Source organism: Propithecus coquereli, unplaced genomic scaffold (genome assembly GCF_000956105.1).
Source record: "Propithecus coquereli isolate 6110/MARCELLA unplaced genomic scaffold, Pcoq_1.0 Scaffold438, whole genome shotgun sequence".
In the NCBI taxonomy this organism is placed as follows: Eukaryota; Metazoa; Chordata; class Mammalia; order Primates; family Indriidae; genus Propithecus; species Propithecus coquereli.
In genome coordinates this window covers 1270785-1296724 of record NW_012150152.1, presented here as the reverse complement: position 1 = coordinate 1296724, position 25940 = coordinate 1270785, and the positions used below count along the sequence as shown (strand labels likewise).

At 61.2% G+C, this 25940-nt stretch overlaps 1 protein-coding gene across 3 annotated transcripts; it reads left to right on the top strand.

The window, feature by feature from the left end:
• Positions 1 to 25510, top strand: MAST3 (microtubule associated serine/threonine kinase 3). Of its 3 annotated transcripts, none has more exons than XM_012654113.1 (27): positions 1 to 114; positions 370 to 459; positions 7807 to 7895; positions 7976 to 8045; positions 8777 to 8855; positions 9281 to 9438; positions 9599 to 9674; positions 9928 to 10137; positions 10221 to 10322; positions 10576 to 10708; positions 11092 to 11150; positions 11539 to 11624; positions 11996 to 12204; positions 12490 to 12628; positions 16162 to 16294; positions 16464 to 16629; positions 16976 to 17077; positions 17788 to 17910; positions 18703 to 18842; positions 19680 to 19816; positions 20331 to 20563; positions 21027 to 21254; positions 21465 to 21691; positions 22137 to 22259; positions 22397 to 22533; positions 22623 to 22804; positions 23501 to 25510. In XM_012654113.1, the coding sequence occupies exons 1-27, from the start codon at positions 68 to 70 to the stop codon at positions 24031 to 24033; spliced, it is 4011 nt and encodes a 1336-aa protein (XP_012509567.1). In that variant the 5' UTR covers positions 1 to 67; the 3' UTR covers positions 24034 to 25510. The 3 variants fall into 3 exon arrangements, with proteins under 3 accessions (XP_012509567.1, XP_012509568.1, XP_012509566.1); XM_012654114.1 differs by having other exon boundaries at positions 7973 to 8045; positions 18733 to 18842; XM_012654112.1 differs by having other exon boundaries at positions 7973 to 8045.
• Positions 25511 to 25940: the final 430 nt, after the last annotated feature.

Genomic DNA, 25940 nt, shown 5'->3' with positions numbered 1-25940 from the left:
GCGGGGCCCCTGCGTCGGTCGCTGTGTCCGTCTGTGCGGTCGCGCCGCGATCGCGCCCGGCCTCGGCATGAAGTCCCGCCGGGACAAGCTGCACATCCCCGCGCTGACCCTCGAGTGAGTGTTGAGCGGGGCGCGGGGGGCGGGGTGGCCCGGGGAGAACCGGAAGACAACGGCCCTCCCCCCGCCGCGTCTCCGTTCCTGTCGCCCAGAAACGCGCCGCCGCCTCCGGGGAGCCCTCCCGAACCAGCGGTCCGGCCCCGCCCTCACGGCTTGCCCGGGCCTTGGAAGCACATCCCTGATCCGGTCTCCGGGCTCGGCCACGCGCACGGCGGCCGCCTGGTTCACCGTCCCCGGCCTCTTTCTTTGCAGTCTGTCTCCGAGCAGCCAGAGCCCGTCCCTGCTGAGTCCCAGCAGCCCCTGCAGCCCCTGTAGCCCCTCCCTGGGCCTGCACCCCTGGAGGTAAGTGACAGCGCGCGGGGGCGGGGCGTGGACATCGCCCTGGCACCCCAGAGCCTTGGAAGCCATCCAGACCCGGCCCTCTCCCTAAGGTACTGTAGGCTTGGTGACGTCACCTCTCTGGGCCTCAGTTTACCCGTTCTTATAATGGCGCTGTGAGCCACACTGGGGCCATGATGGGAAAATTCCATTTTCAGCCATGGCAGGAGGTCTTCCATCTGACAGGTGGCCAGGGCCTCGCCGGAACTTGGGCTGTTGCCCAAGGACTTCCCCAAGACAGGTGCTGGACTCCCAGGCCACACAGGGCCCTCCCTGCTGAATCAGCCCGGGCTGTGACCTCAGCGACCTGGCGGGAAAGCTCCTCCCTGTGAACGCACACCCCTCCCCCAGCCGGAGAGGCCACCATTAGAGCCCTGTGCGCTGAGCTACAAAGTGCTGTGGGAAGAAAAGCACCAGCCTGCTGAGCGCCCGGCCTGTACCACGTGCCCCCACCAGAGTCAGTTGAGGGTTCAAGCCACCCTCTGTAACTGGGCAAGTCTCAGGGTCTTGCTTCCGTACATGAGGACGTATTGTGGGCTGCTTGCATGATCGGGGCAAAGGTTCAGGGGGAACAACAGACGTGAGAGTCAGTGATGTCTAGAATTAGAGGGCCCATCAGTCATTTACACCTTAGTATGAATTAGCTGCTCAGCTCTTTCTGCAGACCTTTACTGGGGAGAAGAGAGAACAATATGGAGCCCACACTGGGTTCTGGGCGACAGGGAGGTACCTTCCTTCGTTTGGTCAGCAAGCACTCATTAGGCACCTGGTGTTTGCCAAGTGCTAAAGGCATAGCCATGAACAAGACAAACACAGTCCCTCCCTCTGGGGTTTCTCGGTCAGCTTGGGGAGGTGGGCAATGCAAAAGTGAATGGGTAAATAAGATACGTTCAGATGGGCACCTCTTGGGGAGGTGATGTTTGAGCCAAGGCCTGGGCGGAGCTAGGGAAGATTGGCGCTAGGCAGTGGGACCTGCGCGTGCACAGGTCCTGAGGCAGGATGGAGGTTTTTAAAGCCTCTGTGGCTGCCCTCAGGGAAGAAAGGCCTGCTGGGGACAGGCATGGACGTGGCAGAGACAAGGAAGTGGCTAGGACAACATCAAGGCAGGAGATGGTAGGGCCTGGACCAGGTCGGGGTGCCCAAGGAGAGGGGGAGACTCCTGTCACCTCCATTTAGTGGAGGAGAAAACTGAGGAATGTGTTACCAGGGGCACCCCGGGAGAGAATGCCAGGCCAGATCTGACTCTGAGTTCTTGGCTTTAGTCCCGGGCGAGGACACGAGGAGTGGAGGGACCCTCGCGTTGGGGGGCTGAGCTGATTTTACCAGGAGGGGGCGGGCAGAGTTTGGGGCTGGAAGAGAGGCAAGCTAGTCCACTCACCACCAGGGGGCAGCAGAGCCGCATTGCCTTGGGCCAGGCAAGGAACCGCCTCCCTGCCTCCCATGCTCCAGGCACCTGGGGATAAGTCCACATTTGTCCCTTTAGCCTCCCAACCCCACAGGGCCCAGCCCCTGCACACACACACATCCGCCCCCCGCGCCTGCCCCCTCCCCGTCGCGGACCGTGCTCCAGCTACTGGCTTCCTGGGCCGATCCTCTAGAATGCAAGCTCGTCCAACCTCAGGGCCTTTGCACCTGTTGTCCCATCTTCTTCCTTCCTTTTTTTCTTCTATCACATCCCCATCAAGCCCTCAGATGGGAAGGCTTCCCAGCCACCTCTCCTTCCAGGCCCTGGTTACATCCATTATACCTGTTTTTTTCCGGAGTGGTTATTGGGTTGTTTTTTCATGCCCAGAGGCTTGGGAGCCCCTTGAGGACCAGACCTGGATCTGTCCTGGTCATGTTGCATCCTCAGGGCAGGGTCTGGTATACAGCAGGTGCTCATTTAATGTATGTGTCTTGGATGAGGGGGCAGCAGCTGGAAGGGCTCTAAGCTGTGCTAGTGGTGGTGGTGGTGGTTGGGGGGTGGTGTTGAAGAAGGTTATGAGTTGAGCCCTCATGGACAAAGAGGCTGTTCCAAGTAGGAAGAGCATTGTCAGAGGAGCAGTCCTTCTGGGGCCTTGAATGCCAGGGGCAAGAAGAATGTGGATTTTCTACCTAGGGCACTGGGAGTTGTATAGGGTGTGTGCTGGGAGGGGCGTGGACAGTGCATGGGCGGGTGGGAAGGGCTGAGGTGGTTGCACTAACAAGGGGTTGTTGGCGGGGGGTCTGTACCTACCTGAGGCTTTGCCATTTACACAGTCGCTAGCACAGGCATAGAGAGGCAAATGTCAAGGTCACAGAGAGGGTCAGGGACAGCATTAGGATCTGAGCCCTGGGAGAGGGATTTCTCCAAGGAGTGTGGTTTTGCTGTAAAAGCAGTAGGGAGCCATAGAGGGTGTGTGAGCAGGGGAGGGGCGTGATGTGGTGGGCAGTGGGCTGGACACCAGAGATCAGTGGCTCAGCCAGCCACTCATGGCAGGCCTTTGCCATGGCAGTGCCATGGGTTGTTGGCTGTAGCCTCGTTCTGCAGAGCAGGAAACTGAGGCCAGACAGGCATAGCAGAAGCAGTTGCTGCGGTGCCGGGGCCGTGGGTGTAGGTAATGGGGTGTGTGTGGGTGTTGCTGGATTCACCTGTGGCTGGGGATGAGGGGTCGCTGCTCTTCACTGAGTGTGTGCACAGGTGTGTCCCGGCGCATATGGGGTGGGGTGTCTCTGCATGTGGTGACAGTATGTGGAGACTGTTGCTCCATCCTCACTTGGGTCCCCAGACTCAGGAGCATCTGTCCCCTGCATGGGGCTCAGGCCAGACACATGGGGGCCATAGGTGACCATTCCTGTCCTCATCGTGTCTGACCCCCACATAGCCTGCCCCTTGATCTCAAGGCAAGCCCAGAATCCACTTACTTTCCTCCACGGCGCTGCCATAAATCAGGCCTCAATGTTCCCCTCGCAGACACTGTCCCAGCCTCCTGCCATGTCCACTTCTGCCCCCAACGGACCCTGCTCCCCATGGCTGACATGGGGGGGGTTACAAACATAGTCCAGATCACACCCCTCCCCTGCTCAAACGCCCTCCATGGCTCCCCATTTCTCCTGCAATGAAACCACACTCCCCCCTGCAGCCCACAAGGCCTACATGGTTGGCCCCACTGGCATCTTCCCCTCAGTCCTGCGTCAGAGAGCTGTGCCCTTTGCCTGGGACACTTTCTGCATGGCCACCTCCTCTCCCTTCTCAGTGCTCTGCTGGCTGCAAGCCACCCTTTGCCCTGTTACCTCCTTTGTTTTCCTGTCTCAACTTTGGTGTTTGAAGTTATCTCTTTCATTTAATTGTATCCTGTTTACTCTCTGCTTTCCCCACCAGACCAGAGGCCCTTGAGGGCAGGGAATTTGTGTGGCCTGGTCCCCACTGTGTCCCCAGGGTTCAGCACAGGGGCAGGCACACAGTAGGTGCTCAAGAAATGTTTCATGAGTGAATGAATGGTCAGATATGGGTGTTTGAGCCCAGGGTCTGGGGATTCTGGGGGGCCTTCCTAGGGAGACCCCCAGCAGGGTGGGGGTACCTGGGGGTGGTACTGGGCATGGTGAGAAGTCTATAAGGGATTTGAGAAGAGGGCTGGGCAGGGTTAGGGCCACACACCAGGTGGCAGCAACTTCTTTGTGCCTCAGTTTCCTAGATTGTCTCCTTTTCTCAGATATGGGATGTGGGCTGCAGCGTCAGACCTGGGCCGGGTTCCAGAGTGTCCTGTGGCCCTCAGTATAATGCTGCTTCTGACTTCCCTGGACTGTCATGAGAAGAGGAAGCATTAATTCAGCACCTACTGTATGAAACTTTTCCTTCCATAGTGGCTTCCATAGTGAACATGTACTGTCCCCTTTCTGTGTCTTCGATTCTATTATGTTTTCACTACGGGGGATGTTATAGATCCGAAACAGAGGCCTGGAAGTCAGCCTGATACTGTAGGTACCCTGTAGGCGGCGCCTTACATCTCATTTACATGATCCTCACATTTCCTCCCATTTTACAGTTGAGAAGCCTGAGCCTGAGGCCGTTCAGTCAGTTGTCTGATTCCTGAGTGTAGCTGGGCTGATGGCTTTACCCATCACACCTGGGCAGAGCATGTCACATGCCCCTGACGCAATCTGCCAGACACAGCTGTGCCGGTCCCGTGCTGGGAGATGTGGGGACTCCAAGTAGCCCCAGGCCTGGGGAAGGCAGAGCCGGACACACGCGAGAGAGGGTGCTCCAGGGGAGGCGGTGCTGAATCCTGCCAGGCTGGTTGCAAGTGGCGGGGCCAGGGTGGGCGTGGTGGCACGAGCCGGGCCGGGACGCTGGGCGGGTCCTGAGTGCGGTGCGGCACTCGGAAGGGCTTAGCGCCCCTGGGAGAGGAAAAGGCGGGAGTGATCTGATTTACGTTTGGACCTAAAAGAGCCAAAATCCCCGGCTGGAGGATAAGGTGCGGCCAACACCCCGCCCCCGCCGCCCGCGGCCCTGGCAACACCCCGCCCTCGCCGCCTGCGGCCCTGGCAACGCCCCGCCCCTCTCCCCGCGGCCATGGCAACGCCCCGCCTACTCGCCCGCGCGCGGGCCCGACGGCCTCGCTTCCGCGTCGCTCGCTCCGCCCCCGCCAGGCCCCGCCCCCGCCAGGCCCCGCCTCCGCGCTCGCCTGCGCGGAATTCGCGGCCGCGCTCGGGGGCGCGCGCTCCGTCCTCGCTCCCGCGCCGCTGCCCCGCGCCGCCCCCCGCCCCCCGCCGGGCTCCGCGAGGCTCCCGGGCCGTGCCCGCCGCGGGGGTTCGCGTCCCGCCGCCGCCAGCTGCGCCGCCGCGCGGTCCCGGCCTCGGGCGGCGGCACAAAGGGACGCGGCATGTCCGACCCGAGCTGCTGGACGGCGGTGGCGGCTCCCGGCCGTCGGAGCCGCCTGGCCAAGGGCGCGCTGCTGCAGCGCTCCAAGAGGTAGGGCGCGAGCCGGCGGCCGGGCGGCGCGGAGTGGCCGGGAGCACGTCCGGCCGCGTGGCGGGCCCGCACCGCTGCCGCGCGCGGAGGCTGGAGGAACGAGGGAGTCACCTCGGAATCGGGGCATCCCGGGGATCCCAGGCTCCCCCTTCGCTCCTCCCGCCCTCCACTGGGGTGTCTGTCCGCCGGGTCGCAGCTGGGGTGGGGGACGAAGTCAGGATTTGAACCCGGGTCTCCAGGGCTGGGCTGAACCAGGCAAGAGCTTCTTGGAAAAACTGAGGCTGCTCTGTCACTGGAGCCCATTGCGTGGAAATGTTGGCTCAGAAAGCAAATATTTACGGCAGGAGTCTGGCGTTGGGGTGGAGTGTCGGGATCCGGAACAGCTGGGCTGACCCCGGGCAAAGCCTGGCCTCCGTTGGAGTCTCAGTTTCCCCTTCTGACAAGCAGAGAGGCTGAGTGAGGGCTGTGGATTTGACAGGGCCTGGGTTCAAATTTCAGCTCAACCACAACCAGGCTGTGTGACCTCAGGCAGTTCCTTAACCTCTCTGTGCTTGGGTTTCTCATTGGTGCTGGGCTGGGGCATTCCCAGAAGGGAACACAGGCAGGGTCTGGGCGGTGGGATCAGCTGCTGAAGGGCCTTGAATGCCGAGTACAGGGCTTAGACCCAGCCTACAAGATCCTGGGGCGCCATAGAGTGCTTATGGACGCTACAGGGATGGGGTGCAGGAAACTGGCCTTGGGATCCCACTTCCTGCCATGTTCTCATTCTCTGCCGTGTCCTGGATTCCAGGGGGTGGCTATCGAAGGGCAACTTCTCGAGGTTCTGAGCCTCCTCCAGGGAGGGTTAAGCACGCAGTTGGCCCTCAAGAGGCGCTCAGGAAGTAAACAGATGGCCCCCAGTTCTCTGTTGAGTCCTCAAATTTGGCTGTTTTCAAGGCCTTGCCTGAGAGGAGGGAAGCCAAGCAGGTGTTTTTCCCAAGTGCCGTTGGAAGAGGCAGATGATTCAGCAAGAATTATGGGGTGCAGCACGGGGGTGAGGAGCCAGGTGAGGGGCCGAGAGGATGTGGGGATTGGCGGGTGTGTGTGTGTTGGGCGGGGTGGCAGGAAGCGTTGCGGGAACCTGTGGGTTTCACTTTTGCTTCTGCACCTCGGGCTGGGACACGATCCCTGCGGCTGTTGATGTCTGTGGCCTCAGTTTCCCGGTCTGGGAAGTGGATGTGGCTGATCCCTTCTGTCTTGGAGGTTGGGATTGGCACGTGTCGGGGCCTCAACTTACTGAGCAAGCTCTGCCTGCGCTCCCGCTGGGCCAGGCCCCGCCAGCATCGAGCAGGGAAAGACGATGCCACATGTACCCGCGCCGGGCCCAAAGCTGAGCGCCGTGTGTGGGTTTCATCCTTCGAGATATACAGATGGGGAAACTGAGGCTCGAGGGCAGCCACACGTGGAGCTGTGGACAGGCTGGGACCCTCTTCCCTGCCCACCTTGTCACCTGTGCCCTTTGAGGATCCTGCTCTCCCACGCCTTGGCCTGCACTGAACCTTCTGCCTGGGGCCCCGTTCCTGTCTCTCTGGGCCCGCGGCCTCGCATCCTCCCTGCGCGGCTCCTGTGCTGCGTTGGTGGCTCGGTGTGTGGGCTGCTGCGCTTGTCGCTTGTCGAGTGAGAAGCAGTTGCTGTTGCCGAGCGACCGCTCTGGAGGGGGACGGTGCTGTTGCTCCGACTTCCCTCTGGCGAGGCGGGGGCTGGGGCCAGGGCGCAGGTGGCAGAGGAGGCCAGGCCTGGGGTCTGGCGGGCAGGAGGGAGCTGGGGTGGGGAAAGGAAACGTGCGGGCAAAAGTTGGCTGGAACGGACAGGGCTGTGAAAGAGGTCGTTGCCTTCAGGGGTTTAGGGTGGGTGGGACTGGCATTCTAGGGACGTCTTGGGGAGGAGGAGGACGCTGAGACGTCGGGGCAGTGGCCTCGGGAACGGTGCGTAGGATATGGTGGGAGTCTGGCTCTGCCCTCCGTGGGCTCCAGGCTGGCTGTCCACCCTCCGCCTGGCCTGCTGGCGGTGGCCACGGCGCGGGCAGGGGTGTGGGATGGGATTGTGAACCGAGAACCTGAAAACCTGGGCCATGGGCTCCTGGCCATGTGCAGCGTCCACCATGAGGCTGGAAGCACTTCCTGCCACCACCGGTGACCGCGCCGGCAGTAGCTCTAGCAACCAGCAATACTCGCCAAGTGGTGGCTCTGCGCCGGGGCCTTGAAGGCCGGGCTACGTGAGGCTTCGGGGCACCCACCTGGGGGCAGCGCGGGAGTGGTCACGCCACGCTCCCCACCCTGCTCCAGAGCCCCTGCCTGTGTGCTCTGGGCCAGCCATCTGATCTTGTCCCCTCCCCCTCGCAGCTGCCGCAGTGGGAACCGCAAGAGCTTGGTGGTAGGAACGCCGTCGCCGACTCTTTCCCGGCCCCTGTCACCGCTGTCTGTCCCGACGGGTGAGTGTGGGAGGAGCAGGCGGGCACTGTGTCCTGTTTCTGCCCCCACTGACTCAGTTTCCCCGGCTCTTCCTCAGCAGGCAGCAGCCCCCTAGACAGTCCTCGGAACTTCTCGGCAGTGTCTGCCATCAACTTCCCTTTTGCCCGGAGGTGAGTGGCGCGGCTCTGGGGGACGGTGCCGGCGCAGCAGGCGAGGGGTTGGCAGGGGCATGCGCTTGGTGGCTGGGCTTGGCTCCTCATTGCCTTCCCCTCTCCCCTGGTCCCCGCATGGTGACGGCCTCTCCCTCTGGCCTCCTTCCCCGCAAATGCACGGCCTCCTGCAGCCACGTCCCGCGCGCAGACAGGTAATTTCCTCCCGATCGGGAGCGGGAGAACAGGGGTACTGTCCAGTCCGAGAATCATTAACTCACTAAAAAAGTCACTTGTTCACGTAACAAGAGCTCGCCAGCACCTGCTGTGTGCCAGACACTCGCATGTCACTTATTCGGTCAACAGCATTTATTGAGCACCTTTTATGTGCCGTGTCCTGTGCTGGGGGGCCGTGGTCACGAATGGGCGGCTGGCCCTTGGCCCTTGGGGAGTCCTCAGTTTGGTGGGGGCAGCCAATGCGTCCCCCAGCAGCTGCAACTCAGAGGTTGAGGCGTTGACAAGGGACACACTGGCAGCTGGGCTCAGGGAAGGCTTCCTGGAGGAGGTGTCTGAAGGATGGACGAAGAGAAAGCACACGGAAGTCCCAGTGGTCAGACTGGGTCTCGGTGGTCATTTTATCAGAAGGTCCTTCCTCCAATGGGACCAGAATCTGCTCACCATGGTGTCTGCCCATGGTCCCCACAAACCACTGGGGCGGGGCCTTCCTTCCATCTGTCCTTGTTCCTCTCCAGGGCAGACGGCAGAAGATGGTCCCTCGCGTCTCTCCCGTCTTCTGGCTATGGAACCAATACGCCCAGCTCCACCCTCTCGGTATCTATAGCCCTACTTAGTGGGCAGACAGGCAGGCGCTGGGTTGGGGTCAGGGGCACATCTTTGGTTTCTTTCAAGGTGTTGGATAGTGGTGCAGTCAGCAAACATCCTGGCTGCCCCCTTCTGGGAAATGTAAGAGCCCCTGAGAAGACCCAGCTTTGGCCCCAAAGAGCCCCCAGCCTGGAGGCCACAGATATCCCTAGCCTGTGGGTCAGGGCCTGACCAGAGGGGGATTTAGGGCTGCCAAAGGGAGCAGTCAAGGAGGGCTTCCTGGAGGAGGGGGCATCAGAGCTGGGGTTTTGGGGAATGCATAAGAGCCAGGCAGGAGAAAGAGTGTCACCATCTGATGGCCAGCAGGCAGCCTGGGTCCTGGCTGCGGTGGTGGCCAGGAGCTCATGGCCCCGATTCCTCCCCACTCCTGCCAGTCGAGCTCATCCTCCCGGGAGCGCCTCCACCAGCTTCCCTTCCAGCCGACGCCGGACGAGCTGCACTTCCTGTCCAAGCACTTCCGCAGCTCAGAGAGCGTGGCTGATGAGGACGGGGGCCGCTCACCCCGCCTCCGGCCCCGCTCCCGCAGCCTCAGGTGGGCCTCGACCTCGGGGCGCAGGCCCAGCCCCTCCCCGTGCTGGCTTAGAGACCCACACCGCCTGACCTTGCCCGTGCTGACCCTCGTGCCGCAGAGTCCCCCCCCCAGGCTCAGTGTCAGTCTCACATCAACCAACCAACCAACCATCCGCTTTCAGCCCGGGACGCACGTCAGGGACCTTCGACAATGAGATCGTCATGATGAATCACGTGTACCGGGAGCGGTTCCCCAAGGTGCGCGGTGCCTGGCCGCCGGCCCGGCCCCCCACGTTGCTGTCCCTCCACGGCACTCTGCCTTCCTGGTCGTGTCCCCTCCTGTCTGTCCGCGTCTGTCTTTCCCTGCCCCAGACTCCTCCATCGAAGGACGTCGTTCCCCTGCCCGCCGCCCCTTCCCCTCTCCCCTGGCGTTGCCTCTTCCTGCCCCCATCTGCGCCTGTCACCCTCCAGCCCCGCCCTCTGACCCGGTTGCCCCTGTCGCCCCGCCCAGGCCACAGCACAGATGGAGGGCCGTCTGCAGGAGTTCCTGGCGGCCTACGCGCCCGGGGCCCGGCTGGCTCTGGCCGACGGCGTCCTGGGCTTCATCCACCACCAGATCACCGAGCTGGCCCGAGACTGCCTGGCCAAGTCAGGCGAGGCCCTCGTCACCTCCCGCTACTTCCTGGAGATGCAGGAGAAGCTGGAGCGGCTTCTGCAGGACGTGTGTGGGGCGTGTGGGGCGGGGGGTGTCCCCAGTGGGCTGGGGCGGGGGCCTGTGGGTGACGCCGCCGCCCACGTCCCCAGGCACACGAGCGCTCAGACAGCGAGGAGGTCAGCTTCATCGTCCAGCTCGTCCGGAAGCTGCTCATCATCATCGCGCGGCCTGCGCGGCTCCTCGAGTGTCTGGTGAGACCCCTTCGTGCGGCCAGCGCGGAGTCCCGGCACGGCTGACACCAAGCAGACGACAGTTCCCACACGGGGGCTTTCAGAGGGACACGGGTGCCACCAGGCTGGGTGGGCTTCCCCCAGGAAGGTGCAGCAGCCGGGACCCGGGGAGGGGCTGCGGCTAGTGGCGAGGGCGCCCCGGGCAGAGGGGTGGCGGGTGCAGAGGCGGAGGTGGGACCAGGCTCCGGCCGACCAGAGCCCCTCGCGCCCCCAGGAGTTCGACCCTGAGGAGTTTTACCACCTGTTGGAGGCGGCCGAGGGCCAGGCCCGAGAGGGCCACGGCATCAAGACGGACCTGCCGCAGTACATCATCGGGCAGCTGGGCCTGGCCAAGGACCCCCTTGAGGGTGAGCCGGGGTGGGGGCCGGGGTTCGAACCTCAGCCGTGTGACTCCAGAGCCACCAGGCTGCCCTGCATCTCCCTGTGGCCCTGCCCTTGGCTGCCCGCAGGAAATGCCCCAGATTCTCGGGGTCAGGTGGTGGCTACTGGTATCTCCAAATGTCACCTCAAGATGGCTGGGATGCCTGGAGACCAGTGGCTCTTCTAGAAGGTTCCTCAGTGGTTGCTTAATCCAGCCTCCTGCACTTGGCTCCAAGACAGCAGCGTGGGAGCCGGGCAGGGGAGGTGCTGCCTTTTCAGCCCAGGACAGGCCCCGGGGCCCTTGGGAAGTTGCTGGATGATGAAGGGGAGGCCTGGAGGCCCCTTGTGAGGCTCTCCCCTTGTCTTGCAGAGATGGTGCCGCTGAGTCACCTTGACGAAGGACAGCCCCCAGCCCCTGAGTCCCCAGAGGTAAGTCACAGAGCGTTGGGGCCCCACCTATCTTGTTCTTTCTAGGGTGGACCAGGCGGCCACGGGGAGGGCTGGGCCTGCCGAGGTTTTGCATGCAGTAGGAACTTAATAAACACCTGTGGCTTTGGGGGGAAGGCAGTGCCAAGTGGGACTGCCTCGTTTTGGAGGTTGGGCAGGGCAGTGCTGGAGGGGGCACTGGAAAGGTGTGTTTTGAAGGATGTGTAGGAGTTTGCTGGGAGGAGGGCACAGCTTGAGCGAAAAGCTCAGAAACTCGGAAGCTGAGCTGGAGAAGTTCGGACAGGGGAAGATGCGGCGTTTGCGCGTGAGGGCAGGAGGATCCTGGCCGGCTCTGCAGTGGGGGGACCCTGAGCTCTTCCTGTCCCCCCAGAGCCGTGCCCTGGTCGGCCAGTCACGGAGAAAGCCGTGTGAGAGCGACTTCGAAACCATCAAACTCATTAGCAACGGGGCCTATGGGTGAGTCTTCCATCGTGCGTGGACCCATTTCTCAGCCGCCCAAGGGGGTGGCCGAGGCCCAGGCAGCCGTTTGGCCAACTCCACCTCGGCAAGGCTCACACATTTGCCACGGAACGTGCAGCCAGGGAGACGGGTGAGTTTGGCGGCCGAAGGCTTTTGAGCCAAGGCTCTCAGCCTGCTGTGAAGAAATACACAACCCAGAGGCCCATACACGGGGTCATTTCCGGCTCATTTATGTGACACCAGGGGATGGTGGTGGCCGCTTTGGGAGAGGGGCCGGGTCAGGAGGAACGGTGTCCCCGGAGGGCACAGCCCAGGCAAGGCCCGGGGGCTCCGGTCTCAGGCCTCCCAGCGAGCCCCCCGCCCCGCAGGGCCGTCTACCTGGTGCGGCACCGCGACACCCGGCAGCGCTTCGCCATCAAGAAGATCAACAAGCAGAACCTGATGCTGCGCAACCAGATCCAGCAGGTGTTCGTGGAGCGCGACATCCTCACCTTCGCCGAGAACCCCTTCGTGGTCAGCATGTTCTGCTCCTTCGAGACGCGCCGCCACCTGTGCATGGTCATGGAGTATGTGGAAGGTACAGTCACTGAGGCTTGCATGCCTCCGGTGGCGGAGAGCTCATGCCTCCCATGCCTGGGAGAAGGTCCCTCCTCGGACCAAACTGAAATCTGCTGTGTCCTCGTGGAGTCCCAGCCTGGTTGGGGAACCCTGAGGAACTCCAGCTGGGGGCAGGGGGCCCAGCCACGGGGGTTCAGGGCTGCAGATGGCAACCTGGGGGGTAAGGGAAGGATGGACGTCCCAGGCAGGGGGACTGATGGGCAGAGGCCTCCACTGGCTGTGACCACAGCCGCCCCTCTCCCAGGCGGTGACTGCGCCACGCTCTTGAAAAACATGGGCCCGCTGCCCGTGGACATGGCCCGCATGTACTTCGCTGAGACGGTGTTGGCGCTCGAGTACCTGCACAACTACGGCATCGTGCACCGCGACCTCAAGCCGGACAAGTGAGCTGGCACCCTGGCACCGTGAGGCCGGGGAGGGCGGGGCCGCGGTGGATGGGGCGGGGCCTCCGGGGGGGCCAGGGACCGCTCGGCAGCCCCGCCTGTCTAAACTCTGCTGGCATCACAGGGCCCTCCCGGCAGGAAGGCAGGGAGTGTGCACGTGTTGAACACCTGGCGTGTGCGGAGGAGAGGAGAGCTGGCACTCGCTAGACACGTCCTCAATGCAGGGGGCGGCCACGCTGCCGGCCGAGGGGAGGGACGTGCACTTAAGATGCACAGACTCTGCGGCGGGCGGGGGTGGGCTGTGCACTCAGCTGCTGCTGCACAAAGGGGGAGAACATGCACTTAGGAGGCACTGGCTATATACAGGGAATAGTGTCTCACACTCTGCAAGACCTTGTGTGTGAAGGAAGTGACTGCACGTCTTGAGCGCCTGCTGTGTGTCAGTGCAGGGAGGAAAAGAAGAAAATGTGTTGATTGAGAGCCTTATGATACATCGAATAAGCACCTACTGCATGCCAGATCCTCCATGGGTGACTGGGAGACACGGGGCTGCCTGCTCTGTAACCCCTTTATGCTTTTCAAAGCACTCACCCCTGCATTCGATGAGCACCTGCTGTGTACAGAAGAGGGGGTTGCCCATTTATTGAGTGCCCCCTGGATACAAGGCAAGGACTGCACATTTCTCAGACACTTGCTGTGTGGAGATGCGAACGTAAGTGTTAAGAGCCTTGCGTGTTGTCAGGGCATTTTGCAGTTTGCAAGTGGTGTAGAAAACAGACGTATTTGGCCCCTGCTGTATACCTGGGCCTGTGCTGGATCCTCTAAGGAACTCTGAGACAAGTATGAACAACTTCTGCCACGTTGATGTTGGGTTTCTATATCACAGTTTTTTGGTTGGTGTGTATTTATTGGGCACCAGCTGTGTACAAGGTGTGCAGAGCCGACAGCTATTATGCAATGACTGTGTGCCAGGCCCAGAGCGCTCAAACTGTTCTATTTTGCGGTTTGCGCGCATTGAGCGCCTAGGCGTGCCAGGGACCAGGGCACTTTTCAGAGGCAGGTGCAGAGATCTGTGACCATGTGGCCTTTGGGGGATCATCTTGGGGTGGAGTGGGATCCGGGGAACAAGGATGGGACCTTCGGAGTGTCTTGGGTCAGACCCCAAGGCAACACTGCCTCTCTCGAGCTCAGGACACTCATCTGCAAGAGGGGGAAGGAAGGCGCCCAGCCCTGGGCAGTTCAGCAAGAAATAGATGCCCCCAGTAGGTGCTTGAGGAAAACATTTTTTTCTTTTCACTTTGGAAAATTTCGGATGCACCCAAAAGTCAGAAGAAAGGTGTGTTAGTTTGCTAGAGCTGCCGTGAAGAGCGCCACACGCTGAGTGGCTCAAACAGCAGAAATGTACTCTTTCGCGGTTCTGGAAGCTCGAAGTGCAAGATCCAGGTGTGTGCGGACCGGGCTCCCTCTGAAGTGCCGGGGAGGGCTGTTCCAGGCCTCTCCGAGCCCCTGGCAGTTCGTGGTTTGTGGCAGCGGGACTCTAGCCGTCACGATGGCCTCCCTGTGTGTGTCTGCGTCCAAATTCCCTTTTTTCTCAAGACACCAGTCACAGTGGACGAGGCGCCACCTGCTCCGGCACCATCTCACACTAAGTCAAACCTCTGCAGTGGCCCTATTTCCAAGTAGGATCACAGAGGCCTGAAGTCCTGGGGCTAGGACAGCAACATGCGAGCTTTGGAGAGCACCGTTCAAGCCATAGCAGAAGGGCACAGGCCCCTGCCCACACCCCGTGCCATCAACTCAGACGCCACAGCGACCAGCGCTTGGCCAGGCCGTTTCCCCCTCGCCCCCTTGCTGCCCCTCCCCACTGGATGAGTTGAAGCAAATCCCAGGCATTGTATCATTTTATTTGTAAAAAGGAAAAAAAATGTTCAATAGCAGATTTAGTCAGTGTTCAAGAAATGAATGTTTTTTATTTTTTATTATTTTATTATTATTTTTTTTAGAGATAGGGTCTTGCTCTGTCGCCCAGGCTGGAGTGCAGTGACATTATCATAGCTCCCTGCAGCCTGGGCTCAAGCAATCCTTCTGCCTCAGCCACCCAAGTCGCCGGGACTACTGGCTGAATGTTTTTTAGACAGTGGGAAGCCCCATAGGAGCCCAAGAAATAGCGATGGTGTTAATAGTGGAAGGCCCCAGGCCTGCTACAAGGAAGGCCTGGGTTTGGAAGTTGCTGGCTGCACCTGGTAGCTACACCAGCCTGTGTACACAGTAGTTGCTCAAGAAACATTGCTTTTAAAAAAAAATGGTGGATATGCATGTTAGGTGTACAGAATTGTTTCTTTACAGAGCTGAGGTAAACAGTAGGTGCTAAATAAATGGTTCTTTAAACAATGGCTGTGCATAGTGAATTCTTCAGGAATTCATTTTTGTGCGGCAGATGTACTCAGGAGGTACACAGAAATGTGACTTTATAAAGCTGGTGCCTCCGATTCTATTGCATAACAAAACATTTATATACTTAAGTTCATAGGAAAGATTAACCAGCAGTGTAGGGTATGTGCACCATTTTAATTTTTTTTTTCCTTAGAGACAGGGTCTTGCTGTGTTGCCCAGGCTGGACTCAAACTGCTGGGCTCAAGCGATCCTCTGGTCTCAGTCTCCTGAGTAGCTGAGACTAGAGGTGCCATGCTACTGCGCCCAGCTATGTGCATAAGTTTTTAAAAAATGGATGCATTTAAAAGGTGCACAGAAATACTTCTGTATACAGCAAGTGCTCAAGATACGTTCCTTTCTCAACAGGGGTGTAAACAATAGGTGCTTACAAACTGCTGGGTTTGTTGAGGTAATGGATGCACGGACAAAAACGTGCTGTGGATACACCCAGCAGGTGCCACGAAGCGAGACGTCGCGGCACACCGGGTGGGAGCCGTGGGTCCGGGGGAAATGGGTTTTTGAGCAGCGGAGTCTAGAGCAGGTGCTCAGCAGCGACGCCAGACGCACCCAGTCGAGGCACGGAGAGGTCTGCTCTGTAATGCCACCTGAGACCGGCTGCCTCTCTCGACAACGGGGCTGTGCACGGGCAGTGCTTTCTTTCTTCTTTTTTTGAGACAGAGTCTCGCTCTGTCACCCCAGGTAGAGTGCAGTGGCGTCATCACAGCTCATTGCAGCTTCAAACTTCTGGGCTCGAGCAATCCTCCTGCCTCAGCCTCCCGAGTAGCTGGGACTACATGCGCGCACCATTGCACCTGGCTGATTTTTCTATTTTTAGTAGAGACGGGGCCTCACTCTTGCTCAGGCTGGTCTCGAACTCCTGGCCTCAAGCGATCCTCCCTCCGCGGCCTCCCAGGGTACTAGGGTTACAGGCGTGAGCCACTGTGCCTGGCCAGGCAGTGCTTTCTGATCCCCTCTTGGGGTAGGGTCAGGCTGCCCTGGCCGGACCGCGGCCTGGCTTGGGTGGAGTCAAGGTCAGGGCGGCAGGAGCGGCCAGGCCCCCGGCTCCCCAGCCCTGAGTGAGCACCTCCACCTGCCCACAGCCTGCTCATCACCTCGCTTGGCCACATCAAACTGACCGACTTTGGCCTGTCCAAGATTGGGCTCATGAGCATGGCCACCAACCTCTACGAGGGCCACATCGAGAAGGACGCCCGGGAGTTTGTGGACAAGCAGGTGGGTGGCCCTGGGCATGTAGGAGCCTGAACCCCCTGGATGTGGGGGTCTTTACAATTCCACCCACCCCTTACTCCCAGGCTGGCCCTGGCCTCCCCATCTCTCCTGGGGTCTCTCCTGGGCAGGGGCGGGGGGCCTGGCCTCAGTTTCTCCATTCCACCTGGCGTAGGTGTGCGGAACCCCGGAGTACATCGCCCCTGAGGTCATCTTCCGCCAGGGCTACGGGAAGCCGGTGGACTGGTGGGCCATGGGTGTCATCCTCTACGAGTTCCTGGTGGGCTGCGTGCCGTTCTTCGGAGACACCCCCGAGGAGCTGTTCGGGCAGGTGGTCAGCGGTACGTTGCCTCAGTGCCCCTGGGGGCTCTGCGTGCGGTCCCCTGGTTCCCTGGTGTGCTCTCTGAGCTGGGCAGAGAAGCAGCAGGAAGAGGGCGGGGTCGGTGCTGGGGGCGAGTAGCGAGGGTGGCTGTATTAACAGGCGTGGGACCCCGCTGAGGGGACAGGTGGGCAGAGACCTGCAGGAGCGAGGGGAGCCGCAGAGAGAGGAGGGAAGGTGCCCGGGCAGAGGCTGCGAGGTGGGGCCTGCGGAGTCGAGGGAGCAGACGAGGCCAACAGGAGTGAGTGAGGGGTGGTGACGGAAGGTGCTAGAAAGGGCTTCCCCTGCCTCCTCACTCCTCGTTTTAGATGAGATCATGTGGCCAGAGGGAGACGAGGCCCTTCCAGCTGATGCCCAGGACCTCATCACCAGGCTGCTCCGGCAGAGCCCACTGGACCGACTCGGGACTGGTATGTAGGTGTGGGTGGGACCCAGGTGGGTGGCTTCTCCGACCCTGGGTCCCAGGGAATAGAGGGAGGGATAGGCCCTGACGTAGATAAGAGTTCTACTTGGGAAGCTACATGGAGGAGGCGGCTTGGAGCTGGGGTTTTGAAGGATGCATAGGAGTTCACCAGGAATAGCACAAGACCTTGAAGGAATGGCAGATAGCTAGGTCTGGTGCTCACAGGGGTCACCGAGGCTGAGTAAGTCTGAGTATTGATGTGAACCTGTGAAGTCATGAAGGGCTATGTGCTGAGGGACTCAAAGGCCAGCCCCGAGGATCCCACCCTCCCAGTTTTCTGGCTGCCTGGTGAATAGCTAAGGGACTGTTTGAGACTCATGTGGCCACGCATTATGTAGCCACTAGGGGTCACGTTCATGTCTGAGGCTTCACCACGAGAGAAGATGGTGAGGCTTCGGTTAGGGAACAGCCACCTTCTGCCCGGGCGAAAGGCCCAGGAAGGAAGCCGCCCGAGGCCCTGGGGCTTCTCCCCGCGGTTGGTCCCTGCGTGTGGCAGTGGGAGAGCAGCCCCGGGGACCTGGCCGGGCTGGATCTGGGCCTCAGCTCGGTCCCCTCTCCTGGTGCCTGTGGCAGCTGATTGCGGTTCTGTGTGGGTGGTGGTGGCGTCTTTGGGGGGCAGGGCGGTGACCCACAGGGCTCAGCCGAGCGTGTCCACAGGTGGCACCCACGAGGTGAAGCAGCACCCCTTCTTCCTGGCCCTCGACTGGGCAGGGCTTCTGCGACACAAGGCGGAGTTCGTGCCCCAGCTGGAGGCTGAGGACGACACCAGCTACTTCGACAGTAAGCTGGTGGCGAGAGGGGGCAGAGGGCTCGTCTCGGGGGCAGGCTTTGCCGTCCCACAGTCCCTGGGGGTGAGGGGCTGTCTGCCAGGGGCTCCACCGACACCTGGCAGCTCGCCCGAGGTCTAGGAGCTTCCGACTTCCTGAGCTGTTCCAAGAATCGAGGGCATGTCTGGCCGTTGTCCTCCGCTGGGATTTCCTGTGTGTCTGGGGTCAGGAGGCTGCTGCATCCCTCGGGTTTCAGAAGGGGAAACCGAGGCAGTGAATGTGGCAGACCCTCACCTGGGGCTCCCCAGCAGATTCGGCCTCCGGGTTGCCCAGCCCTGACCAGGCACGGGCCCTGGACTGTCACACAGGAGCGTTTGGGCCGCCCCGCTCAGCTTTTGCGGAGGGGTCCTGGCAGGGCTGCTGTAGGTGGGCTCCCATGACCCACTCTGTCCCCGCTGGGAGGTCAGGCCGGTAGCGTTCTAGTGCCTCCTCCAGAACTTGCTGCACGCTGGGGGTCTTCTCTGAGCTTCTGTTTCCTTTTCTGTAAAATGAGGACCATCCTTTACGTTTGAGATGCGCAATTGGACCTAATTCTGCGTGACCCTTTTCAGGCATTTGCTGAAGCTCAGAGACAAGAATGACCCCCGCCCACAGTCCCTCGGCTTTTGGGGACACAGCTGGGATTTATTCCCAGATACCTACTCTGCCTCCTGTGGTCCCTAAACACACCAGGCATCACCCCACCTCGCTGGCCGCATCCCCATCGGGATGCCACGCGGTCCTCAAGGCCACCTCTGGGCGTCAGGTGGGCCGCACACGCCTGTCCCTCCCACAGCGCGTTCGGAACGTTACCGCCACCTGGGCTCCGAGGAGGACGAGACCAACGATGAGGAGTCGTCCACGGAGATTCCCCAATTCTCGTCCTGCTCCCACCGGTTCAGCAAGGTGAGCCGGGCCCGGTGCGGCTAGCGCTCGGAAACACTGCGAGATGTCCGCTGTTTTCCCATGTGATTTCTTCCCCAGTGTCATAAAACACGTGTAACAAAACACACCACTCCGGCCGTCCTGAAGCATGCAGCTCAGGGGCACTCGGCACACTCGCGCCGCTGAGCGGCCACCACCTGTGCGTGGTCCCAGAACATCCGCTTCCCCCAGAAAGAGACTTCGCACCCACTGGCAGGCACTCCCCACCCCTCCCCCGGCCCACCCCGTGGATTTCTGTTCCAGACGTTTCCACGAAGAGAATCGCACAACATGCGGCCTCGCGTCTGGCTCCTGTCACTCAGCACGGCGGACTGGGGCCCAGCCACGCCGCGGCATGTGGCAGCGAGCGTGTCATTTTCTTTTTATGGCCGGGGGATATTCCGCCGCACGGATGCGCCACTGTTCACGCGTCCATCCTCGGCGGACACGGAGGCGGTTCCGCCTGTGGCGACAGAGCTGCCGCGCTGGGTGCTGTGGCACAGCCTCGCAGGCTCCGCTGGCTCCTGCCTTTGTTAGCGGGTTGGTCAGAAGCCCCCGCGCGCTGCCGTGGGCCTGGGCCCCAGAGAGGACTCTCCGGTCGGCAGTAGGAACTCCAGCTGTGGCCCCGTTGGTAGCCAGGGCCCGCTGAGCCTCAGTTTTTCAATCTGTACAATGGGCCCCAGACTCTGCTCTCTTCAGGGATGCAGTAAGAATTTAAGGAAGTGATTCGTATCAAAGTGCTCAACTGAGCCCACCGTCCAGCCCAGGTGCGACTGCCCGCCACCTTCGTTGTTACTGTGATTTTTTATTGCCTCCCAGGTCTATAGCAGCTCTGAGTTCCTGGCCGCCCAGCCCACTCCTACCTTTGCTGAAAGGAGCTTCAGTGAGGACCGGGAGGAAGGCTGGGAGCGCAACATCGAGGTGGATTATGGCCGCAGGCTGAGCGCTGACATCCGGTAGGTAGGCTGGGGAGGTGTAGGCAGATCCAGTGTCCAAGCCTGCTGGGAGTTGGAGACAGAATTTGATGTTGAGGGAGCTTCCCAGTGGCCCAGTAGAAAAGGGTCAAACATATTGGCCAGGGTGTCGGCCCCCTGACAACCTTTGTCCCTTTGGCTTTGCATTCCTAACCATGCCTGACATAAAGCACCTGTGCCCCATCACACTGTGAGGCTCTTGCTTGCACTGTTCTTTCTGACCAGAATGCCCTTTGCTAACACACTCCTGTTCATCCTTCAAAGCCCAGACCCAACAGAAACAATCAATGTCTGGTAGAGGATGGGTGTTGGAAGCTGAGTTTTAAAAGTTGAATAGGAGGTCTCCAAGTAGACATAAGAGGATGGCACAGACCAAGGGGACTCATGCTGTATTTGGAAATTGCCCCCGATTCCAGGCTGAGAGTTAAGATGTGGCCATGAGAGGTGACTGGTTATCCTGGGGTGCAGGTGTGACACAGGCTCGTCTTCTCTGCAGGCTGAGGTCCTCGACGTCCTCTGGTTCCTCCTGTCACTCATCTTTGTCGCAGCCTGAACGCGGCCCTAGCCCGTCCCTCCTCAACACCACCATCAGCCTGGACACTATGCCCAAGTTTGCCTTCTCGTCAGAGGATGAGGGGGTGGGCCCCAAGAGGCCCATCTTCATTCTGGGGGAGCCTGACCCACCCCCAGTGGCCACTCCAGTGATGCCAAAGCCCTCTAGCCTTTCTGGTAAGTGGGGCCTAAAGTAAGAGGAATAGAGTCGTGGAAAGTTGCGGAGAATGGGCTATTGGAGACGGGTTTTCAAGGATGAGTAGGACTTCTCCATCGCTAACTAAAGCTTTCCGATAGGAGAGGCCAGGGCCCCAGAAAGGCCTCAGGTCCCCTCAGGAGCCCCTGCCTAGGGGCAACAATTCCAGCTTCATAGGGCCAGGATGGGACCTCTAGCTCCCAAGAGGGTAAGCCAGGGGTTCAACTGGGTGTAGGGTGTAGAGGAAGGCTTCCTGGAGGAGGAGACTTGAAGAGTGGAGCTTTGCATAGAGAACGATTCTGGAAGGGTGTGCGGGAAGAGGGAACTGCATGAACGAAGGCCAGGAGGCTGGACTGCGCACCGCTGACTAGGGAGGAAGGGCCTTAGGTGGAGGGGCTGAGTGGCGAGGCGGAGGGCGCCGGGCTGACTCCGCTGCCCCCCCAGCCGACACAGCCGCCCTCAGCCATTCCCGCCTCCGAAGTAACAGCACCGGCGCCCGACACTCCACGCCTCGGCCCCTGGATGCCGGCCGGGGCCGCCGCCTTGGGGGCCCGAGAGACCCAGCCCCTGAGAAGTCCAGGGCCTCCTCTGGTGGTGGCGGCGGCGGCGGCAGTGGGGGCCGCGTGCCCAAGTCAGCCTCCGTCTCTGCCCTGTCCCTAATCATCACGGCAGGTAACGCCAGAGGCCCGGTCTGGGTTCTTACTTGTGTGTCCATGTCTGTTTTAACCAACAGGGTGGGGGCCGAGCCGGGGCAGCGGCGTGCCTGGTAGAGGGTTTTGGGGCCGCCGCAGAGCGGCCAGGGTGGTCACTGTGGTGGAGAGAATGGCACCCGGTGGAGTCCCCTGCGAGGGAGTGTGCCAGCCCCTCCCTGACCCCTTGCAGATGACGGCAGTGGCGGCCCCCTCATGAGCCCCCTGTCCCCACGCTCACTGTCCTCGAACCCGTCGTCCCGCGACTCCTCGCCGAGCCGAGACCCATCCCCCGTGTGCAGCAGCCTGCGGCCCCCCATCGTCATCCACAGCTCAGGCAAGAAGTACGGCTTCAGCCTGCGGGCCATCCGCGTCTACATGGGCGACAGCGACGTCTACACTGTGCACCACGTCGTCTGGGTGAGTGCGGCCGAGTGGGAACGCAGGGACCTGGGTTCGAGTCCCGCTCTGCCCAGGCAAGTCCCTTCTCGGAGCTGCCTTTCAGGGCCTGGCTGGGGTGGGAGGGCAGAGCTGGGGCCCCGTGGTTCCTCTCGGTCCGGGTGTCAGGTGTCCGGGAGGAGGTCGGTGAGAGACAGGGATGGACAGACAGACAGAGACCCTGAGCGGACGTTAAGTTTCCAGCTCCACGTAGGGGCAAGACTGGTACCTAATCCTCCCTCCCCTAGCGCGAGGGTGTCATTACCCCCAGAGGCCCGTCCCCCGCACCGCGCTCCCTAAACAGCCCCCAAGGTCAGGCACGAGAGGCAGCAACTTGCCGGGGTCCCAAAGCTGACCCAGCCGGGCCGGGGTCTCCAGACGTGGGGCCCGGGCCTGTGACTCAGCGCGCCCCTCGCGCCACCCGCAGAGCGTGGAGGAGGGAAGCCCGGCCCAGGAGGCGGGCCTGCGCGCCGGCGACCTCATCACCCACATCAACGGCGAGTCGGTGCTGGGGCTGGTGCACATGGACGTGGTCGAGCTGCTGCTGAAGGTGCGGCCTCCCCACCCGCCCGGCGCCCCCGTGGCCCCAGCGCCTGGTCCCGCAGCCGGGTGGGGTCCCCGCTGGTCCCGGAGTGAAGGGGCCGGTCGGCGGGAGGCACATAGGCGAGCCCGCCCTCCCTCCCGCAGAGCGGCAACAAGATATCGCTGCGGACCACGGCCCTGGAGAACACGTCCATCAAGGTGGGCCCCGCGCGCAAGAACGTGGCCAAGGGCCGCATGGCGCGCAGGAGCAAGCGCAGCCGCCGGCGCGAGACCCAGGACCGGTGAGCAGCCGCGGCCGGTTGCCAGGGTGCGGGGGGTGGCAGGACGCGCAGGGCGGCGATCTGAGCCCCGGTTGGTTTTCTTACGTGAGGCGGAAGTCGCTCTTCAAGAAGATCTCCAAGCAGTCGTCCGTGCTGCACACCAGCCGCAGCTTCTCCTCCGGACTGCACCACTCGCTGTCATCCAGCGAGAGCCTCCCCGGCTCGCCCACCCACAGCCTCTCCCCCAGCCCCACCACACCCTGCCGCAGCCCAGCCCCCGACGCCCCAGCAGGTGGGTGCACACCCCAGGCCACCCTGGGAGTAAGGGCTGGCGGGCTGGCGGGGATGGGGAGGGGGGAATGACTCGATGTAGGAGCAGAGATGACGGTAAGGGCCTTCCCGGCCTCCTGGAGTCTGAAAGGCAACCAGGGCTGGTCAGAGAGAGGTGCAGGGGCAGGGAAGGGCGTGCCCAGCAGTGGGAACGTTGTGAGCAAACTCAGCGAGACAGCAGGGGCGTGGAAGCTGAGAAAGGGGCTGGTGGGCTTTGAGGAATGGATCAGGCCAGAGCTGGGCTTAAATTTGGGGGCATTAGGGAGCCATGGAGGGTGTATGAGGGAGGGCATGGTTTGAACCTCATTCTGGGACAGGAAAGGATGGTGATTTGGCCTGACCCCAACGATCCCCATTCTGCAAGAAACAGCCAGCCACAGGGTTAGGGTCAAAGCTAGAGAGAGGGATAGGCTAGGGCAACTCAGAGGGAAGGCAGGTAAGGCTTCCTAGAAGATGGGGCATAGGAGCTGGGGCTTTGATGGATGAGTAGGAGTTCACCAGATCTAGGCCAAGGCAACAGCCCTGGGCAGGAGGCAGAAAAGCTAAGCACAGGTGGCCACAGGAAAGGATGTGGACTTCAGCAGGTTCGGTCAGTCCCAGGGCCCCGCCTCTGTGCTGGGTGAGGCCAGTAGCACTGACCCGTACCTGTCACCCACAGACACCACATCCCCACCCAGTGCATCCCCAAGCTCCAGCAGCCCTGCCTCTCCGGCCGCCGCTGGCCACACACGCCCCAGCTCCCTGCACGGCCTGGCCTCCAAGCTCGGGCCACCCCGCCCCAAGGCTGGCCGCCGCAAGTCCACCAGCAGTATCCCGCCCTCCCCGTTGGCCTGCCCGCCTGTCTCTGCGCCCCCTCCCCGCTCGCCCTCGCCCCTGCCTGGACACCCACCCGCACCCACCCGCTCCCCACGGCTGCGCCGGGGCCAGTCGGCTGACAAGCTGGGCACAGGTGAGCGGCTGGACGGGGAGCCGGGGCGCCGCGGCCGCGGGCCGGACGCCGAGCTGGTGGTCATGCGGCGGCTGCACCTGTCTGAGCGCCGAGACTCCTTCAAGAAGCAGGAGGCTGTGCAAGAGGTGAGCTTCGATGAGCCGCTCGAGGAGGCCACCGGGCCACCTGCCTCAGTGCCACAGATCGCCGTGCAGGGCGCCGAAGCTGCGCCGGGAGCCCTTGGACCCACCGGAAAAGACTGATTCCTCCCCACCTGTTCTCTCCCTGGCCTCAAAGTCGCGTGTTTTTTGTGCAATGTTTTTTCCGTAAAGTCGCGCTCGATGGAGACTGAGCCACAAGCATAGGACACCCGGAAGGCACGAAGCCATCTCCGTCCTTGTTGGAAAGCGGAGACAGCACCTCCCTCGTGTTCTGATGTCGATCGGGGGGCCGCAGGGGCAGGAATGGGGGACGAGGGTGGCGTTGTAAATAGTAGCAAATCCCTGCAACTAATTTATTACTTTTTATAAGCCACAGCTGGACTGAGCTGCCCCTGCGAAGGTGGCTTGCCCCAGGCACCTGGGACCCCGTTTGCAGACACTGCCCTCTGGGCTGAGAAGGAAGCACTTTGGACAAGTCATATGTGTTTGTGTTTTCTAGCTTTTCTGTACTTTTTAAGTTTTTTGTGTTACCTGATCCCGACCCAACACCACCCCCAGTTTGAGGGTATGAAGCCGAGCTTACTTGTGTGGTTACCTGTGTGGGCCCAGCATGGATGTGACTTGGAGAGTCCATAAACTATTCCCCTCCCCCAAGGCCACTTCCCACTGTCACAGCTGCCATCCCTAGGCCGGCCTTGCTCTATGGAGTCTGCCTCCAATCCTGCAGGCTTCATCCTGGAGGAGAGGGTGTGGGAGCTGGGGCTTTGATGGATGAATAGGTGTTCATCAGATCTAAGCAGAGGGGTCATCCACTCTACAAGTGGGTACTGATGCCCCAGGAGGCCCAGGCCTCACAGGGCACTGCCAAGGCAGAAGAGTGTCCACCCTGGGCAAGATTCCATGTGTTTGAGGCCCACCAGATGAGCTCTTGACTGGGCTGTGTCTGAAACACTCTCTGGGGGGTTCCCTCGATGTGTCAGAGCCTCTCTGGGGTGAGTGAGAAAACCCACTCGCAGCCCAAGTTTGAATTTCAGCTTCACTGTGTGGCTCTGGGAAAATGGCTTTCCCACTCTGTGCCTCAGTTTCCTTGTGTTTACAAGACTAATCCCAATGACTGTGTACTAAGCACCCACTGTGTGCCAAGCGCTTTCACTCGTGGCTTCTCCCTCAGCCAGCCTTGTGGAGGCGGCGTCATCACCTCCGTTTTACAGGCAAGCCAGGCGAGGCCTGGCGAGGGCAAGGCCTGTCCCACGATCACCTGGGGAGAACTGTGGCAGATGGGGACGTCAGGCAGGCCCTGCTGTGGGCATTGTCATCAAGGGAGCTTGAATACAGGGGCTGGTGTCAGATACAGCAGACTCCAGCCCCAGGTCTTCCCGGCTGCTGCGGTCTGACCCACAGGCAACCTGGAGGTGGCTGGTGAGACTGCTTTGCCCCACGTGGTGAGGGAGCTCTGCAAGCGCCACAGCCCACTCTGCATCCTTTTCTGAGTCCCCTGCCCAGCACCGCCTGGTGTTGGAGGGTAGACCTAGGCTGTGCATGACTTGCCCTGTCCTTCCGTCCCAGAGCTGGCAGTGAATAAAAGCTCATATTTACAAAGATGAGGTCCAATGTCTGGATTTGTGGGGGCTGAGAAAAGGGTAAGGGGAGAGTGGGGAGGGGAATGGCATGAGATAGACCCGTGGCTCAAAGTCATTTCAAGTGGGTTTTGAGGGCTGTGTAGGAGTTTGCCATTGAGATTCTCCCTGATGCTTTCTCTGGTTCTGGTCTCCTGCTAGCTCTGCCCTTAAAAGCTTCATCCAGACACCCGACTGGGGCCTTGAGCTACGTTAATAACACATAAGTCATCGTTGTGTCCATGCTATCCTGGTCTTTGCTTGGGCTGTGCCGTAAAACTTAGCTCCCAACCGCACTCAGCCCCGCTCAGGCCAGGCGCGTTCCGTTACTTCCGGGGCTGTGCGCAGTCTCAGAAACGTCCTTGGCCACGTCCCCGTCTCCGAGCGTCTTCG